Source organism: Neoarius graeffei, chromosome 5, assembly GCF_027579695.1.
Source record: "Neoarius graeffei isolate fNeoGra1 chromosome 5, fNeoGra1.pri, whole genome shotgun sequence".
Classification (NCBI taxonomy): Eukaryota; Metazoa; Chordata; class Actinopteri; order Siluriformes; family Ariidae; genus Neoarius; species Neoarius graeffei.
The window spans coordinates 52743943-52761648 of NC_083573.1; the positions used below are offsets into that span (position 1 = coordinate 52743943).

A 17706-nucleotide genomic window follows, 5' to 3' on the forward strand; every position below is an offset into this window, starting at 1 on the left:
TTTTAACACCATCGTCCCACAGACCCTGGTACAGAAACTCTCCACCCTTGGTCTGAGTCACACACTTGGGAACTGGGTCCTGGACTTCCTGACCAACAGACCTCAGACTGTCAGGATCCACAACTTCTCCTCCTCCATCACCCTCAGCACTGGCTCCCCCCAGGGCTGTGTGCTGAGCCCCCTCCTGTTCACTCTGCTGACGTACGACTGCTCGGCGAGGCATCCCAGCTGCCATGTAGTGAAGTTTGCAGACGACACAGCAATGGTGGGACGCATCAACAACAATGATGAGTCGGGATACAGAGAGGAGGTGGAACACCTGGTGCAGTGGTGCAGAGAAAACAACCTCTGCATCAATGTGACGAAGACCAAAGAGATGGTGGTGGACTTCAGAAAGGACAGGTGCCCCATCCCTCCCCTGCACATCGGAGTAGCAGCTGTGGAAGTGGTCTCCAGCTACAGGTACCTTGGTGTGCACCTAACCGAGGACCTTACCTGGAACACCAACACTTCCTGGCTGGTCAGGAAGGCCCACCAGCGTCTTTACTTCCTCAGGAAGCTGCGGCGAGCTGGGCTTGGGAGCTCAGTCCTGAGGAGTTTCTACCACTGCGCGGTGGAGAGCGTCCTCTGCATCTGCATTACTGTGTGGCACGGCAGCTGCACCGCTGCTGAGAGGAAGGTTCTGCAGAGGGTGGTAAAGGCTGCACAGAGGACCATGGGGGGCTGCCTCCCCACCACCTCAGACCTCTACACAGCACGATGCAGGGGGAGGGCCCTCCGCATCATGAAGGACTCCACTCATCCAGCACATGGACTCTTCCAACTCCTCCCCTCAGGCAGGCAGCTGAGGAGCATCCGGAGCAAGACCACCAGGCTCAGGAACAGCTTCTTCCCCGAAGCTGTCAGACTGCTGAACTCCAGCCATGCCCTGTAGTCCCCCACCCCCCTATATCCATACCCCACACACCCACCCTTGACCCCCCCTCACCCCCCACTCCTGTGCACTACAAACACTTTAACCTATAAGTGCAATTGCAATATTAAAGACCCACAAGTGCAATACTAAGGACTACTTTTTGGATTACCTCATACTTGCACACACTTGCACATGCATACTTGGGCTGCTATATGTTAAAACCGGCTTCTTATTTAAGTTTGTTTAGCTTATTTAAATGTCTAGTTTTATATTCTTTTATTTTCTGTTAGTTTTACTTCGTACTTTATATTTTTATATTTTATAGTCCATTTACTGCTCCCGGGACCTGAGTCCTAATTTCGTACCATAAACATGTGAATGTGAGCTGGTATGACAATAAAGCTCCTTGAACCCTTGAAATAAATTCTTTAAAAATCAGACAGTGTGATTTTCTGGATTTTTTTTTTTCTCATTTTGTCTCTCATAGTTGAGATATACCTTATGATGAAAATTACAGGCCTCTCATCTTTTTAAGTGGGAGAACTTGCACAATTGGTGACTGACTAAATACTTTTTTGCCCCACTGTAGTATTTGGTGGCAAAACCCTTGTTGGCAAGCACAGCGGTCAGACGTTTCTTGTAGTTGATGACCAGGTTTGCGCGCACATCAGGAGGAATTTTGGTCCACTCCTCTTTGCAGATCATCTCTAGATCATTTAAGGTTTTGAGGCTGTCGCTTCGCAACTCGGAGCTTCAGCTCCCTCCATAGGTTTTCTATGGGATTAAGTTCCGGAGACTGGCTAGGCCACTCCATGACCTTTAATGTGCTTCTTCTTGAGACACTCCTTTGTTGCCTTGGCTGTATGTTTTGGGTCATTGTTGTGCTGGAAGACCCATCCACGACCCATTTTCAGTGTCCTGGCAGAGGGAAGGAGGTTGTCACTCAGGATTTCACGGTACATGGCCGCGTCCATTCTTCCGTTGATGCAGTGAAGTGGTCTTGTGCCCTTAGCAGAGAAACACCCCCAAAGCATAATGTTTCCACCTCCATGCTTGACAGTGGGGATGGTGTTTTTCGGGTCATAGTCAGCATTTTTCTTCCTCCAAACACGGCGAGTTGAGTTAATGCCAAAGAGCTCGATTTTGGTCTCCTCTGACCACAGCACCTTCTTCCAATCACTCTCAGAATCATTCAGGTGCTCATTGGCAAACTTCAGACGGGCCTGCACATGTGCCTTTTTGAGCAGGGGGACCTTGCGGGCATTGCAGGATTTTAATCCATTACGGCGTAATGTGTTACCAATGGTTTTCTTGGTGACTGTGGTCCCAGCTGCCTTAAGATCATTCACAAGCTCCTTCCATGTAGTTCTAGGCTGATCTCTCACCTTTCTCGTGATCCTTGATACCTCACGAGGTGAGATCTTGCGTGGGGCCCCAGACTGGGGTCGATTGATGGTCATTTTGTATTTCTTCCGTTTTCAAACTATTGCACCAACAGTTGTCTCCTTCTCACCCAGCTTTTTGCTTATGGTTTTGTAGCCCAGTCCAGCCTTGTGCAGCTCTACAGTCTTGTCCCTGACATCCTAAAGCCTAGGCCACAACCGGACGTACGATTTTTTTTTTTTTTTGGCCGTGCGATTTTTGGTGTTTCCCAAATTGCTGCGTTTTTTTTTTTTCATGGAGAACGATGCATGTTGGCCGTAAGTTTGTCTTGCAACCTGAAAAAAACATAAGCGCCCATAGAGTTTTTGACATGACAAAGAACCTCTGTGGCCAGTCTACGGCTCGAAAATCAGCACGTCACACGCGCGCCCTCTGTGCGTTTTTTGCACGTAGACCGGTCGTAGGAGCACGTACGGCCGGTTGTGACTGAGGCTTTAGACAGCTCTTTGGTCTTGCCCATGTTGGAGAGGTTGGTGTCTGATTCTGTGGACAGGTGTCTTTTTTTTATACGGGTGTCAATTTAAGACAGCTGTCTTTAATGCAGGTAACGAGTTGATTAGGAGTGTCTAACTGGTCTGTGGGAGCCAGAACTCTTAATGGTTGGTAGGGGATCAAATACTTATTTCACTCAACGAAATGCAAATCAATTTTTATATTTTATAAAATGTGACTTTCTGGATTTTCTTTTTGATATTCTCTCTCTCACTGTTAAAATAAACCTACCCTTAAAATTATAGACTGCCCACTGACAAAGATAACAAAATCAGCAAGGGATCAAATGATAATTTCCTCCACTGTATGTTATGATTGTTTCAACATAATGAAGGAGAAAACTGATATGAACAAAATCTTGTCTTTTAGACTTTCTTGTAAGTATGTTCTAAGGGTGAACAGTGTATGTGTATATATGTGTGTGTGTGTGTGTGTGTGTGTGACACATACATGCATACAAGGGTGGCTGTAGCAACTGCTTTGAGGGGTAAAGAGTTAAATAGCCAACAGTTATAAGTTGGTGTTAATAGGGACAGATTATATGCTGTTTTGATGTACAGTGTAATTAGTCCATGTGGTCATAAGGTGTAATTACATATAAATAAAGCTAACCGGGTGTTGCTTGACAGTGTTTAGGCAGGAGACTGTTACGCACGGTATAACGGATAAATAAATAAGCATTTCAGCCTTGTTTGATAGGGTTATTTTATTAATTTTTAAACACAATCTTGCATGCACAAAAATCACTTGTGTGCATTTCAAAATGGACTCTATGTAGACCATAATTTGATCATAAATTTTTTTTTTTTAAACCTAAATGTACACATGATGAACTAAAATGTATGAAAAGCATATTCACATGTTCATATTCCCATTCTGTTGGCAGTTACTTTGAAAATACTGTGAGGGGAAAGGCAATTTGCATCTCACATTGGATGTTTTTCCTATTAAAGAGAGAAAATTTGTGTGTCTGCAGGGATGCAAAACCGGTTGAGTTGGAGTACATTTTAATTAAACAAGTTTGTTTCATAAAGGAGATTATTGTGTGTGGCCATAATAAAGGTCTAAATCCCCCTTTTTAGTTTCCAGCAGGGCGTCTGGTCTTATTTGCATACGGTCAGTGTGGCAAGAGGATTTTGCTCCAACCAGTCAGGAGTCACTAATGTTTCTGCCAGTTCCTTCGTCTTCAGTTGACCAGCTATGGCTCCTTCTTGGCTGAAATGAAAACCTGCAGCCACACTGACTGACTTTTTTTTTTTTTTGTGCACAAACGCCTAATTTATATGCTTAAAGATTTTAATTTTATTTAATTACAGTATATTGTCCAGTAATTACTTTTGTCATCTTTTCTTTCATGATACTGCAGTGAGCAAGTGAGCCTGTTAGCCATTCCTTAAATATTCTGTAGTGTGATATAACCGTCTCGGGTCACTTTTTAAAGGCACCACTTTGTAATTACTGGGCAGTATTTGTTTTAACATGCTGAAGTCTGGCTGACTGAAGGTACCAAGTGGTTTTTGTGTCAGTGACCTTATAGGGAGGGAACGTAATCTCATCACCCCCTACTGGATGCGTTCCAACCTCTATGGCAAAATGAATGGGAATATCTTTTCAAAAAATTACATTTCGGGTTACACTTCAAAGTTGACAATGGCTTCCATATGTTGTGCATGTCGGGCAGCTCTATCGATCCTGGTGATCATACTTTATTTTTTCCACCGATTTGAATTGTTTTGAATGTTTTTTAATAAGCTGATCAAAGACTACACGGACCTGACGTCGCGTATGTGACCTCACCGCAAGTCTAGCACCTTTCCAAATCTGTAGCAGGTAGCGGCCAGCGAGTAGCCTACATCAACATGCCGATTTGTATAGCGTGGTTGGCGGAGTATTTCTCTACCAATAAGAAATGCATGCCTTGTGGGGATAACCATTACAGATCAGGGCATGTAGTCAACTGCTGCTATTCACAGGGAGAGCTGTCAGCACTCGTAAGGGGCAGATTCTACCATAAAAGAGGCCAGTTAAGTCCCATCTCCTTAAATTGCTGAATTGATTATTTTGATCATTCTATTAAGTTTTTCTAGTAGCATTTGGGGTCTTGGACATTCACAGTAAATTTTAGGACAGTAGTCCTGGTAACTAATTAATAAAAGCCTGACATGACAGACATGCTAAATGACAATAGAAACACATCGGTTTCTATCATCAAAATCTGACAGACAAACTAACGTCTACCATCATATTCTGACAGACACTCTAGATGACCATAGCAACAAAACTGTTTCTTACATTATTAATCTGACAAATTTAGTAATAATATTAAATACCTCCTCACTAGAACCAAAAAATAAAATATTGAAATAAAAAACAATTTTCAAAATTGAAATATCAACAATAATTGTCAGAACAGTGACGATAGACACGACTGTGTCACTTTCGTGGGGAAATAACACATTGAAATGGCCTGTCGGCTGAAAGGGTCGCAAGTGGCTCTGATTTATCTCAACTTACGATAGTTTTCCTCCAGAAAAATTTAAATATGAATGCACAAATATATTCTCAATGTTTCTATCATCAAAAATTTCTATCGTCAGGATAGCTGACTGAAAATCTTACCTTGATTTATTTGATGAAATCTAGCTGTCAGAACTCCAAGTCTTGCCCGGAAGTAAATGTCTGCTGTCACAAAAATCGTGCGCAGTAGAATTTCTTCTTTGCGTCAGTCAACATGTGCGTGGTGAGGGCTTGAATTTTGCTATCGTCAGGTGCATTTGACTGACAGACTGATGATAGCATTTTTTAAAATTAACTGTGGGCTTCTCTCGTGAACGAAATAGTTTTTTTCGCTGTTAATCTATTTCAACTCTATCTGTTGACACCCAAAAATTATAAAGCCTGCTTCCACACGATAACTACCAAAGATCCATAATGGCTGAGTCTATCGTCAGGTCATCTGACAGAAATTCACTGACGATAGCAACAGGGAGAATGAAAGTGATTTTTAAAATGGGAGTTATGTCTGCCAGATATGTCAAAGAAATAGAACTTTATTCTTTAAAAATCTTTTATTGATCTACTCAGTGCATTTTTAAATGACGTGCTGTTTTAGAAGACCAAATACCATATTTTCAATCTTGAAAATATTACCTCACTGAAAAAAGGACAAGAAAAATTTCTTATTTTGTGGGCAAGTGATTAATGGATCCAGTTACGGTAGAATCTGCCAAGGGCTAGTATGAAGAGCAAAACTTATCAAGCCTACTGCTGACGTAATATGAGCGACTCTGACTAGACAGTTTGGTTGTAGTCCGTTTGACAGGCTAGGCGCAATTTCGATCTTTTAAAAGACAGCGAAATTTCACCTGATACTTTCACAGTTGGTAGATAATCCCAACATGTACAACATTTTTTGGGGGTGTACAAGTTCCACGTCATAATTTCGTGGGATTTTTTAAAAAAAAATCGGGTCTATGGGATTTTCAATAGTATGGCTCTCGGCTTAGGAACGCTACCACTAGGATCGCGGTGTTTCACTTTCCCTCCCTATAGCACATTAATTGGACATTCTAAGACTGTTTACACCTCTGAAATCCTAAATAAGCCCCTGAATGTACCTAATTAATACTACATCTGATAGTTAAACAGAAATAACACGATCTGAGAGAGATGAGAAGATAAAATGCACTTGTTTTCTGTCGGGAGAAAATACTAAAATTTTATTTTTTTTTACATAATGTGCATCTGAGATCCATCTTTATATCCTCAGAAGGCACATTGTAGTTGCATGTGTGGTTTGTGTAACTACATAGATACTAGACACTTGATGCATTGTAAGGTGGGACTGGAAGCATGTAACAAGCATGAAGCAATGTATTTTGAGTTTCGCAAACCCTTTCCTAACACCCTTTTTTTTTTTTTTTTTTTTTTTTTATATAAAGGGTCCAGTCGAAAAACGGCTTCACCAGAGGTGAGTGTGGTCCAATGATCCTTTTGTTATTTAGGTCTAAGCTATAAACCAAAAAATAGATTTTACCATGGTTTTAAATGAATATTTTTCTCTGCTGGGATTGACAATTGCTCAGAAACATTGCATGATGGCTGATAGAAAAGATTGTGATCAGGCATTTTTTTTGGGGGGGGGGTTCCTTTGACTTCTGTTGAAGTATAGCTCTTCGTTCTCTATCTGTGCTTAGCATGGATTCAGCGTTCGCGCTTAGCTGACTTGACGGCATAGTTTCCCAGATTAGTCTGGCCTGACCTATTAGGAACAGGGTCCAGTATATAGAGGATATTGCATGGTTGCACGAAGATGTGAAGTTTCTCTGATTAGTGAATGTATATTTCATGAATGAGTGAAAAATTTTTCAACATGAAGATATTGGAAATTATACATACAGGCCACTTTTTCCATGGAATAAAAACATGTATTCAGTTCCCTTCTAGCAGGTTTATTGATGGCATGCAGTATCCTATGGCTTCTCCTCCATGCCACCCCCCCATGGAGAATGAGCGTGTAATATAATATTGCACGTTGTCAAGACAGCATGACATCACACATCAGAGCTCATGCGAAGATCCAGTGACAACTTTTTTGCTGCGCATGTGCTCAATAATTTCTTTGTTTGCCAGGAAAGAGAGAAGACGAGGCTAATCCAGTGCTACTGTGAGGATTACCTATGCTATAATTAAGCACTAAATAAATAAACTACACACTGAACACCCAAAAGGTTACCAAAACTTCATTTTATATACATACTTCACGCATATTTACAAGAGAAAAACATACCAATGGACATCGAAAAATTGGAAAAAAAAGATGTCAGAGACGTAAAACTTCTGCACTAGCGAGTGACTGTGACAGTTTGTAAACGAACGTGGCCGCCAGGTTTGCTTCTTTAAAAGTGGAAGATTTTGAGAGAATTTTGGCTTCCAGGTCGCTCCGTTGTGTGTAGTTGTCAATGTTGATTTTAAAAGTAACTCCGTAAATTACATCGGAAACGAGCACTTAAGTCTGAGTGAAAATACTGTGGCGAGCGTGTGTGGAAGCAGTGTCTTGGGACAGAAATCTTAGTTTCTTGGTGGTTAGCCTGTGCTAATGAACCCTGCTAGTGTAAGCTAGCGTTGGCCTTTAAGAATGCTAATATGAAGTGAGTATGTATAATAATAATATTAGCTGGCTTTTTTTTTTTTGGTGGTATATCAGATATATTCTGTTTAGCTAGCATGATATTGAACTCGTCTTCAACTCGTTCAATATCATGCTAGCAGAATTGAATACATTTGATATACCATGGAAAAAAAGCCAGCCAATATTATTTAAATGTGTTACTCAGGTCTGGGATGTATTTCGTATGAAAAATGAGTTTTTCAACATGAGAAGATAAACTTCATATCTTCAAGCCAATGTATAATTTTAATATATAGACACATTCACAAACAAAAACTATGCAAGTTACTCAAAACAATTTGATTTCCTTACGAGTGAGGATAGTGGAAAGTGTTACTCGATGTCCTGGATGTAGTTCATATGCCAAGTACGAGTGGTGAATTTCCCAGTAAAACGTGCGTCTATATAATAAATTCAAATATATTGGTGTTACTTATATTAGATTACTTTAACACATGGATATGCTCTTGATCTCTGAGCTAGCTATGAGTTTCACCTAATCACTGATCCACAAATTTTCTCTAGGAATAGTAAGTGTAGTTTATGACCGCTAGAAATGCATTTTGAGTAACAGTTTACTCCATGGGACGCAGTAAGTAGAGAGGGCCAGCATTAAGAAAATTCCAAGGTGATAGAAGTCTCTCTGCTGATAGAGTGAACATGTTTTTAAGTTTCTCATTCATTCTCAATGTCTCTTCTCGGTCTCATGCTTTCCAGGGTCCCGGGTCGTCTCAGAGTATGAAGAAGACTATTGGTCATCGAGGAATTGACCCCACTGGAGAGACCACTTATAAAAAGGTCAGTTAAAGTTATAAATGAGGAAGGAGGCGTCATGGAACAGAGTAGATGGGGATGAAGGGGAGCTGTTCATTAAGTGTTTGTCACTAATAGTGCCGTGCCATGTCATACCGTCCACAGTGACACCGGTATAAATTTTTACGTGATTGTGTCATATCACAAGCCCAAACATGTCCGAGAGCAAGAGCAGCGTGTCGGCCTCCGATCATGATGGAGGAACTAAAAAGGGAACTACTTCAATAGTATGGACAAGCTACAAGAGGCCAGACCTCCAACAAAGCACAATACTTTAGCAGGAATTTTTATATATATATATATATATATATATATATATATATATATATATATATATATATATATATATACACACACACACACACACACACTGGAGATCAAAATTAGAGAACAACTTATAAAAACTTGAATAATTTTGAAATAATACCATCTTCACTGCTCAACAGTTAAATGACATTTTATTGTGTCCATATCATGGTTCAACAACATTTTTTTCACAAAATGACTAAAGGCATTTCACAAAAAAAAATATTTTTCAGAAAACGCACTGATCAAAATTAGAGAACACACTGATCAAAATTAGAGAACACACTGATCAAAATTAGAGAACAACAATCTGGAACAAAAATCTGAAGGTTACAACAGTCAGCAATTAGTAAGAAGTATGCCGGCCTCTGCTGTGAATGACTTCAGCACATCTGCGGCCACAGGATAGCACTAGTCTCTCACACTGCTCTGGTGTGATTTTGGTCCATTCTTCTTCCAGCCTCCTCCACAGTTTGGTGATTGTAGAGGGTTTCTTGACCATAACTTTGTCACCAAGGATTTTCCAGAGGTTCTCTATTGGGTTGAGATCAGGACTCTGGGCAGGCCATGCCATTAATTCAATGTTTTCACCTTCAAGGAAATTCTTTACCCGTTTTGCTGTGTGACATGGAGCATTGTCCTGCATAAAGACTGCAGGCTGATTGGGCGATGAACGCAAGTAAGGAACCATGTGCTGTTGAAGAAGGTTCTGATACACATTTGCATTCACTCGGCCATGTAGCTGTACAAGAGGCCCAACTCCTGCAGCAGAAAACATGCCCCAAACCATGACACTTCCTCCTCCACCTTTCACTGACTTCTTTACACACTTTGGGTTTAGTCTTTCTCCAATGTGTCGCCGAACATAATGCTTCCCATCAGACCCAAATAAATTAAATTTGCTTTCATCACTGAAGTGAACCCTGGACCAGTTCTCCTCTGTCCACACAACATGCTCCTCAGCAAAGCTCAGTCTAGCTTTTTGATTTTTTTTGCTAACGAGAGGTTTGGTCACTGCAGTGTGGGCCTTCAGTCCAAATGCTCTTAAACGGCGAGCCACTGTATGGCGAGACAGATCCTTACCATGTTCAGCACTGAACTGGCGAGCAATTCCACCTGCAGTATGGAAACGATTACCCATTGACATCCTTCGCAGTGACCTGTCCTCTCTTGCATTTGTCTTCCGTGGACGACCAGCCTTCTTGGGCGACTTGAATGAGTTTGTAGTTTTGTAAAGATTCAATATTCTTGAAATCACAGATTTGGAACGATCAACTTGTCTTGCTATGGCTGATAGGGTCATCCCTTTGGTTTTCATCTGGACAACCTGCTGCCGGAGGCTTTCAGTCACTTTAGAACGACCCACCATCTTGCAAAGTCAATGAAACTGGCAGTTAGAATGCCACTTAAATAGGGGTTGACTGATAATCAAGGAAATTAGCACCATGTGCTAGATTAGCACCATTAAGTGGGAGGCACCTGAAAGTGTTCTCTAATTTTGATCAGTGCATTTTTTGCAAAATGCAGGTTTTTTGTTGAAATGCGTTATCCATTTTGTGAAAGTGTTGTTGTAGCATGGTATAGACACAACAAAATGTCCTTAAACTGTTGAGCAGTGAAGATGGTATTATTTCAAAATTATTCAAGTTTTTATAAGTTGTTCTCTAATTTTGATCTCCAGTGTGTATATATATATATAAAATATACACTTATATTTTATAAAGGTGGAAACACAACAAACTTGTTTCACCACTTGAAACATAAACACACCAAGTACAACCAGGCTATGCAGGTACTTGAGGAGGAGGTACTAGCAGCTGGTGATGTATGGCCCAAAAGTAAACAGATGACCCAAAAGAGTATCACTGGAGCCCTCGCTAGTTGCACTCCACATTACAGGAAGCGCAAACAGTAGATGGAAAATATTGACGCAGTTCCATATTGTTTGGCCAAGAATACGATGCCAATCCAAACAGTGGAAAAGGAGGGCTTAAGCAACTGGTTAAAAATAAAACTCTATCCAGGATGCAACATTACAGGTGGAAAATATTTTTCCAAGACATCCTTGCCTGTGATGTATGAAGCATGTTGCGACAAACTTGCAGCTACGCTGTCATCAGTGGAGTTTTTTGCCTCAACCGCGGACCTGTGGCCGAGCCGAACCACAGATCCATATATCCGCCTGACCGTGCACTGAGAAATGAAAGACAGTGCAACAGTTCCAGCACTGATATTCTACCTCATTTGATGATAAGCCCCCCAAAAAAACCTTTTAATGGCATTTTTATAAGCAGGGAGTGTGTTATGTTTTGACTGAAGGTTTGTTTAGATTGCTGCTGTTTGTTTACCTTTGGACTTAAAATTTGAGGTCAGTTTTATTAGAAGAGAATATTGTGCAGGCTCTGGAGGAGTTACAAGGTTAAGTGACTAGTTATTGTTAAATTAGTGTTAAGCAGTTATGTTTATGGCCTCACTTTCGTTTATAAATGCCTTGAGACGTCAAGAATGGCACAGGAATAGTTTTTAGCGTTAACAATAAATCTAATGTAGTAATTTTTATGATTAAAGTGATTCATATAGGTAGCGGTCTGAGTGAATGACCTTGACGTCCGTAACGTCACAGCAGGAAGTCTATCGGTCTCATCGCCATTTCCACTATGCTAAAACACAGAGCTGACTGCAACTCCGATCCTCTATTTTGAGCTAATTTATCACCATGCCATGTAGATGTGTTGCTGGCGGGTGCAGCAACACGACAGAAGGTGGATTTATGTTGCATTTATGGTCCAAGAATGTTCAAACTGCATAGATTTGGATGCGTTTTGTGAGAAGTTCACGGGCACATTGGGTGCCTACAAAGTGGTCTCTCCTCCGCTCTGCACATTTTACTGAAGACTCGTACGAGACCTCTGATCTGTTGAGGAGCGTTGGCTATAAGCCCGTATTGAAAGAGGGTGCAGTACCAACAAAGAAAACTACAAGAAAAGGAAAGTATTTTATTTATTTATTTTTTTTTAAAAGGAAAGTGAACCGAGGGTTGTTGCTAAAACCCAGAACGGGATGGGACATATCGCTCAGGCAGTGACCTCCCTGCAGTTGTTGCTAAAACTGGTGACGTCCCGTTCCGTCCCAGGTTTTAGCAATTGCCTGAGCCCAGCAGTAATGGCAGAGTACACAGTTTGAAGAAAAGTGAATGAGTGGACCAGCCATCTTATTTCTAAACTGGATATTGCTGCCATCTCGCCCTTATGTGGAAGAAGTGAATGAATGGAGAACTGAACAAACAACTGAAAGTCAGATTGTTTTTGAAACAATCGGCCTTCAAGAAGTGAGAACACAGACGGGTAAGCTCTGACTCTCGTTTGGATTAAAAAATAAATAAATAAAATTAAACCACGTTGTTTACCTGCATTTAGATTAATACATGTAACTTGCATTGTGTGTTTAAGTTACCGGTATAAGATTATTTAATTTGCTTCAGAATATGGATGTCTCAGTACATCTGATTATTTAATTAGCCTTTTACGTTTTATCAGTGAAAATGCATGCATGTACATGTATGTTGTATAAGTTATAACACCTGTCCTGTTTTAATGAGAGTCAACCCACAATCAGTGAAGTCAAATCAGTCTTAGCTGAGCAAGTCAGTAACGGTATTTCTTACTTTCACCATAATTTTTATTTATATGACTTTGGCCTGTAGACCCTTTTCAGTCACGTGACCTTCGTAAACGCGACCACCATTTTGGACATGTAGCGGACTTTGGCTCGAATTGGTTTGAATGCGAGGAAGGCGACAAACGGAGAACATGCAAGAAAAAGGAGCGAGATGCAGAAAACACCTTCGCTATCCAGCGACGTAGGGCATTTACAGGGCAAGCAGAGGGAGAAATAACAGTAACGACACATTAGCAACGCCGTACAGAAATAACGGTTTATGGCACAGACCCTTTCGGTTCTCGCTCATCTAGCTGCTACAATGACTGCTTAGACTGCAACAATAATACCTAACACACATTTAAGTATCCGTCGTAAAGACGTGAAACTCGTCGAGTGACGAGTGTGTTCATTGATAAGCTAACACAATCTAAAAGTAGACATACCATCACACTGCCCTGGCGCTGTGTACAGTTTACCTTCTATGGTTTCTGCACTCACTATTTGCCATTACTTTCTCCAACCGTTGTTACAGATTACAGGGAACGGCCTGGATTTAAGAGACAAATACATGCTCCTATTGTTTTGAACACTTATTTGTAGGCAGTGCTTAATTTGTAAAGTGGGAGGTCCCGGAGCGCAGAGGATGAGCGGCTCCGGTGCGGGAAAAGAGAGGGGGAGAGGGGGGCGCAGCGCTGCGCTTCTGGGCATGTTTTGTAATAACACTGCAAATTAAGTTCATCTGCAGATATTTTGTGGATGTCGTTTCATGAGAGAAATCACCAACAAGACAGATATCAAAATCAGACATTAACACTAAATAAGCTTGCATTTATTTATTTATTTGTTTTTTTTTTGTTGTTGTTGCATAGTCAAAAGAGGTGTCGGATCACCGGATCCAGTGTAAATAGCTGCCGGAGCCAACGCCCGAGGTTCCGGAGTGCGCTCCGGCTTGCTCCCCCTCAAATTAAGCGCTGTTTGTAGGACACTGCCTCTGATCTGTCCTACAGTCTACCAACAGCAAAGGAACACAACGCTAGCTAATGTCGTTAGCTAATAGCTACTACAGAAGAACAAAGAGGTTACAATGGGTTATTTTAGCCTATTTGGTTACACACTCGCCGCCACAGAATGTTAACAGCAATGTAATGCCTTTTCTGGCTAATTTTATTCGTCTTACCTCCAACAAAGTGGTCACTACACAAGCGCTGGTATGCCGAGGGCTGCCAGTCTTTCCTGTTAATGGCCGCTATCCATCTTCTCCGTTGGGATCCGATAAAATAACCCTTGCCTTATTTGTTGATGGTTACTACATCCAGGTGCACAACAATATAGTGGCATGATGGAAGTCTTGCTGAAAATAAACACTTTCTTTGCTGCCGTTCCTCAATGCTGGCTGTGGTAAACTACTGGTAGTACACGTCCAAAATGGTGGCCGCGTTTGTCGTGACGTCACGTGAAAAGGGTCCATAGTTGTCAAAGGCCTGGGCCTTAAAACTGGTTCCTGCTGTGACGTCACGCGTTCGGCTGGCTGGCTGGAATATCAACTTTGCGGTCGATTTTAACTCTCAGAAATGTATTTTTTTATTCTCATTTATTCAGCATACAAGAGTCAAGGATGGAGATACTATCCACTCAAATTTATTTAAAAATAAAGGCTCTGTGTATCTCCTTTAAGGTTTCCAGGGAAAACAGTACTTATGCTACTTATGTGCTGACATTTGACTTATGCTAGGTCACTACTATTGCACTATAATTCTCCTGCTGCTGGCACCTTGTGGCAATAGATTCACACTTGGACTACCTAATTCGATCAATGACATTAGCTCATTGGAAATGAAGACTGGAAAATGCCCTTCATTTTGTTTGCACTAATAAATGCTGCTGCCTGCAAGCTGCAATCACCAATAAAACGTTCAGTGCCCCCCCCGGTCATCATAAATATCATTTAATGCAAGTTTCCGTGAAATATTGTGATATGATTTTGAGACTATATCACCCACCTCTAGTCGCTACTCATCAGAGCAAGTCATACCTCGTTGTAGCTACCAGCTTGGTGGAATGAGGGTTCGTCTTTCAAACCAGATTTCTGGCTGCTGTTAAAGAAAATCTGGTACTAACTGTGGCCAAGAGTTGCTTACTTGCACAGAGACCATTGCAGGCTGTTGAGACTTATTTCACAATGTTTGTCTCACCAGACAACCTCTTCTGCCCTGAAAGGAGCCATTCAGCTTGGTATTACCCACACTGTGGGAAGCCTGAGCCAGAAAGCTGAGAGAGATGTTCTTATGCAGGACTTCTATGTGGTAGAAAGCATCTTCTTCCCTAGGTATGAGCTTTCTACTCTCTTGTGCTGATTTTGAGAGTTTAAGTGTGTTTCCTACTTGTTTCTGGTTGTGGCCATAGTCACTTTAACATTTGCTTTAATTTATTTTGTTATAGGTAACGAAGCATATATTCATGTAACTGTGCTGTTTAGTAGGTCTTTGACTGGGTACAGCTAGCCATATTCATAACCTTGTCTTTCAAAACTGTATCCTTTGTTAGCATGCCTGTATTATACAGGGGGCTGCAAAAGTAGGTATACAGTAAGGATTATTCCAATATTATCAGTATTATAATGGTAGTGCGAGGTTTCATTTAATACTAGAATTCATTAAAAACATATGGGAGGCTTGCCAGGAAATTGATGCTGATAATGACTTTTGTTCCAGAGTGTGCATGGGTGTCCACACTCGACTAGTGGACTGTGAATTAGGGCTGGGTATCACCAGATACCTCACGATACGATACTATGGCGATATTTTGCCCACGATAACGATAATATCACGGTACAGCGATTCTGCGATAATCGATATATTGCAAGAAATTTCAACCACATCACGATATCTGTGTCACTGAAGAAAATCAGAATTTATTGACCACTGTAAAATTACATTTCACATGCATAATTACACACTCTTGCCAGACATATATTTGTCTCTATTCCACTGCTGGCAAAACAAAGAATTGCTTCACTACAACATACAGAAAATTCCCATTTCTGTGCTAGTATTATCAACTTTTCTGTAAGCATGGACACATCAGTGCTGCTTAACAAGCAGAATCAAATTGTTTTATGAAAACTTAAAACTTGCACTGCAGACTGCACATACATTTCAGTGCTAACACTAATATCAATTTGTTATTTGTAAACTTGAGAACATATACCTGAGAACATTTAACTTGCGCTTATTTTGCAGGAACAACACACTGTCTGAAACACATTGAAAAGTGCAGTGTGCAGCTTAGTCGCCTACTGCGCATGCGCAGAACACATTAGCAAGTTCTCATACAGACCGGTTTATTATTCAAAACAAGGCATTACAAATTATTTGACTCGGCCAAAGACTCGACCAATACGCACAAAACATAAAAATCGGCAAATGCATGAAATATTCACCGATTTTCTATCAGCCCAGCTGATCGGTAGAACAAAACTACTGTTGAATTTTCCTACCCTCCTGGATTTCGCACATGTGCAGTAGCCTTGGTAGGACAAATCCAAGAGGTAGGATAACTTTACGGAACACCGGCTCCCTTTTTTTTTTTTTTTTCTCCTTTCCTTTGGAATCCAAAGTGCCTCCAAACATCTGCCTTAAAGTTCGGCGGCGTCTCTAGGTTTACGTTAACAGCCATGCTTGCTTGTTTTTTTTCCTCACTGCAACCGCCGGGGAAAAAAGAGAAGACGAAGAGTGCCTTGCAGTGAGGGAGCAGCACAGCGACACCTCGCGGAGCGGAGATGTGGAAGTCGTACTGGATTTACAACCCATCTGAAACATGATTTATTATTTGAAAAAATATCGATATTCAAATTTTGAGTATCGATATTGAATCAGAAGACAAAGTATCGCGATATATCGCCATATCGATATTTTTGCACACCCCTAGTGTGAATGCCGGGGCAAACAGTGTGAACATTTGAGGGATTATGTTGTTATTGACTGATATGTTTGTATAATCAATAAAATACGTTTTGTTTTTCATTACCGTATACCTACTTTTACAGTCCCTGTATAACCCAAATCAGAAAAAGTTGGGACAGTATGGAAAATACAAATAAAAAAGAAAGCAGTGATCTCTAAATTTACTTTGACTCGTATTTCATTGCAGACAGAATGATCCCAAGGTATTTCATGTTTTTTATCTGGTCAACATCATTTCATCTGTTAATATGGGTCCATTCCTGTGTTTCAGGCCTGCAACACATTCTGAAAAAAAAAAAAAAAGCTGGGACAGGGACAGTTTAGGGCTAGTAATGGGGTAAAATAATTACATAATGATGTGATTAGAAACAGGTGATGTCAACAGTGATTGTAATCATGATTTGGTACAAAATCGGCATCCAGCAAAGGCCTAGTCTTTGAGGAGCAAATATGAGCTGAGGATCTCCAGTTTGTCAACAAATGTATGAGAAACTTATTGAAAATGTTTACCAACTTTCTTTGAGGAACATTGTTTTTAATGGATTTGGATATTTCACCCTCTATGGTGCATAATATTAAACGATTGGAGGAATTTTGGTGCGTACAGGGCAAGGGCACAAGCCTAAGCTGAACACCAAAGAGCTTTGATCCCTCAGATGGAACTGTGTCAAGAACGGTCATTCAGCTATAGCAGGTACCACCTGGGATTACTTTGGCAAACCTTTATCAAGCATGACAATACCAAGTTACATCCTTAAATGCCAGTTAAAACTTTACTGTGCAAAAAGGAAGCCTTTTGTTAACTGTGTCCAGAAGCGCCGTCAACATCTCTGAGGTATTTGGGATGGACCATCGCGCAGTGGAAACATGTCTTGTGGTCAGATAAATCAATATTTCTTCTCCCCCTTGTGTTTTTTAATTGATGCTATGTACTCTGGACCAAA

The 17706-nt window shown here is 40.9% G+C and overlaps 1 protein-coding gene across 4 annotated transcripts in view; it reads left to right on the forward strand.

The window, feature by feature from the left end:
• Positions 1-17706, forward strand: part of pip5k1ab (phosphatidylinositol-4-phosphate 5-kinase, type I, alpha, b) — a 66798-nt gene that overhangs the window by 18599 nt on the left and 30493 nt on the right. For 2 of the 4 annotated variants that reach the window (XM_060922018.1, XM_060922019.1), the window contains exons 2-4: positions 6793-6821; positions 8739-8819; positions 14996-15126. In XM_060922018.1, coding sequence (XP_060778001.1) covers positions 6793-6821; positions 8739-8819; positions 14996-15126 — 241 coding nt within the window. Of the gene's footprint in view, positions 1-6792; positions 6822-7303; positions 7582-8738; positions 8820-14995; positions 15127-17706 lie in introns of those variants that run through there. The other 2 variants (XM_060922021.1, XM_060922020.1) reach the window with 2 other exon arrangements.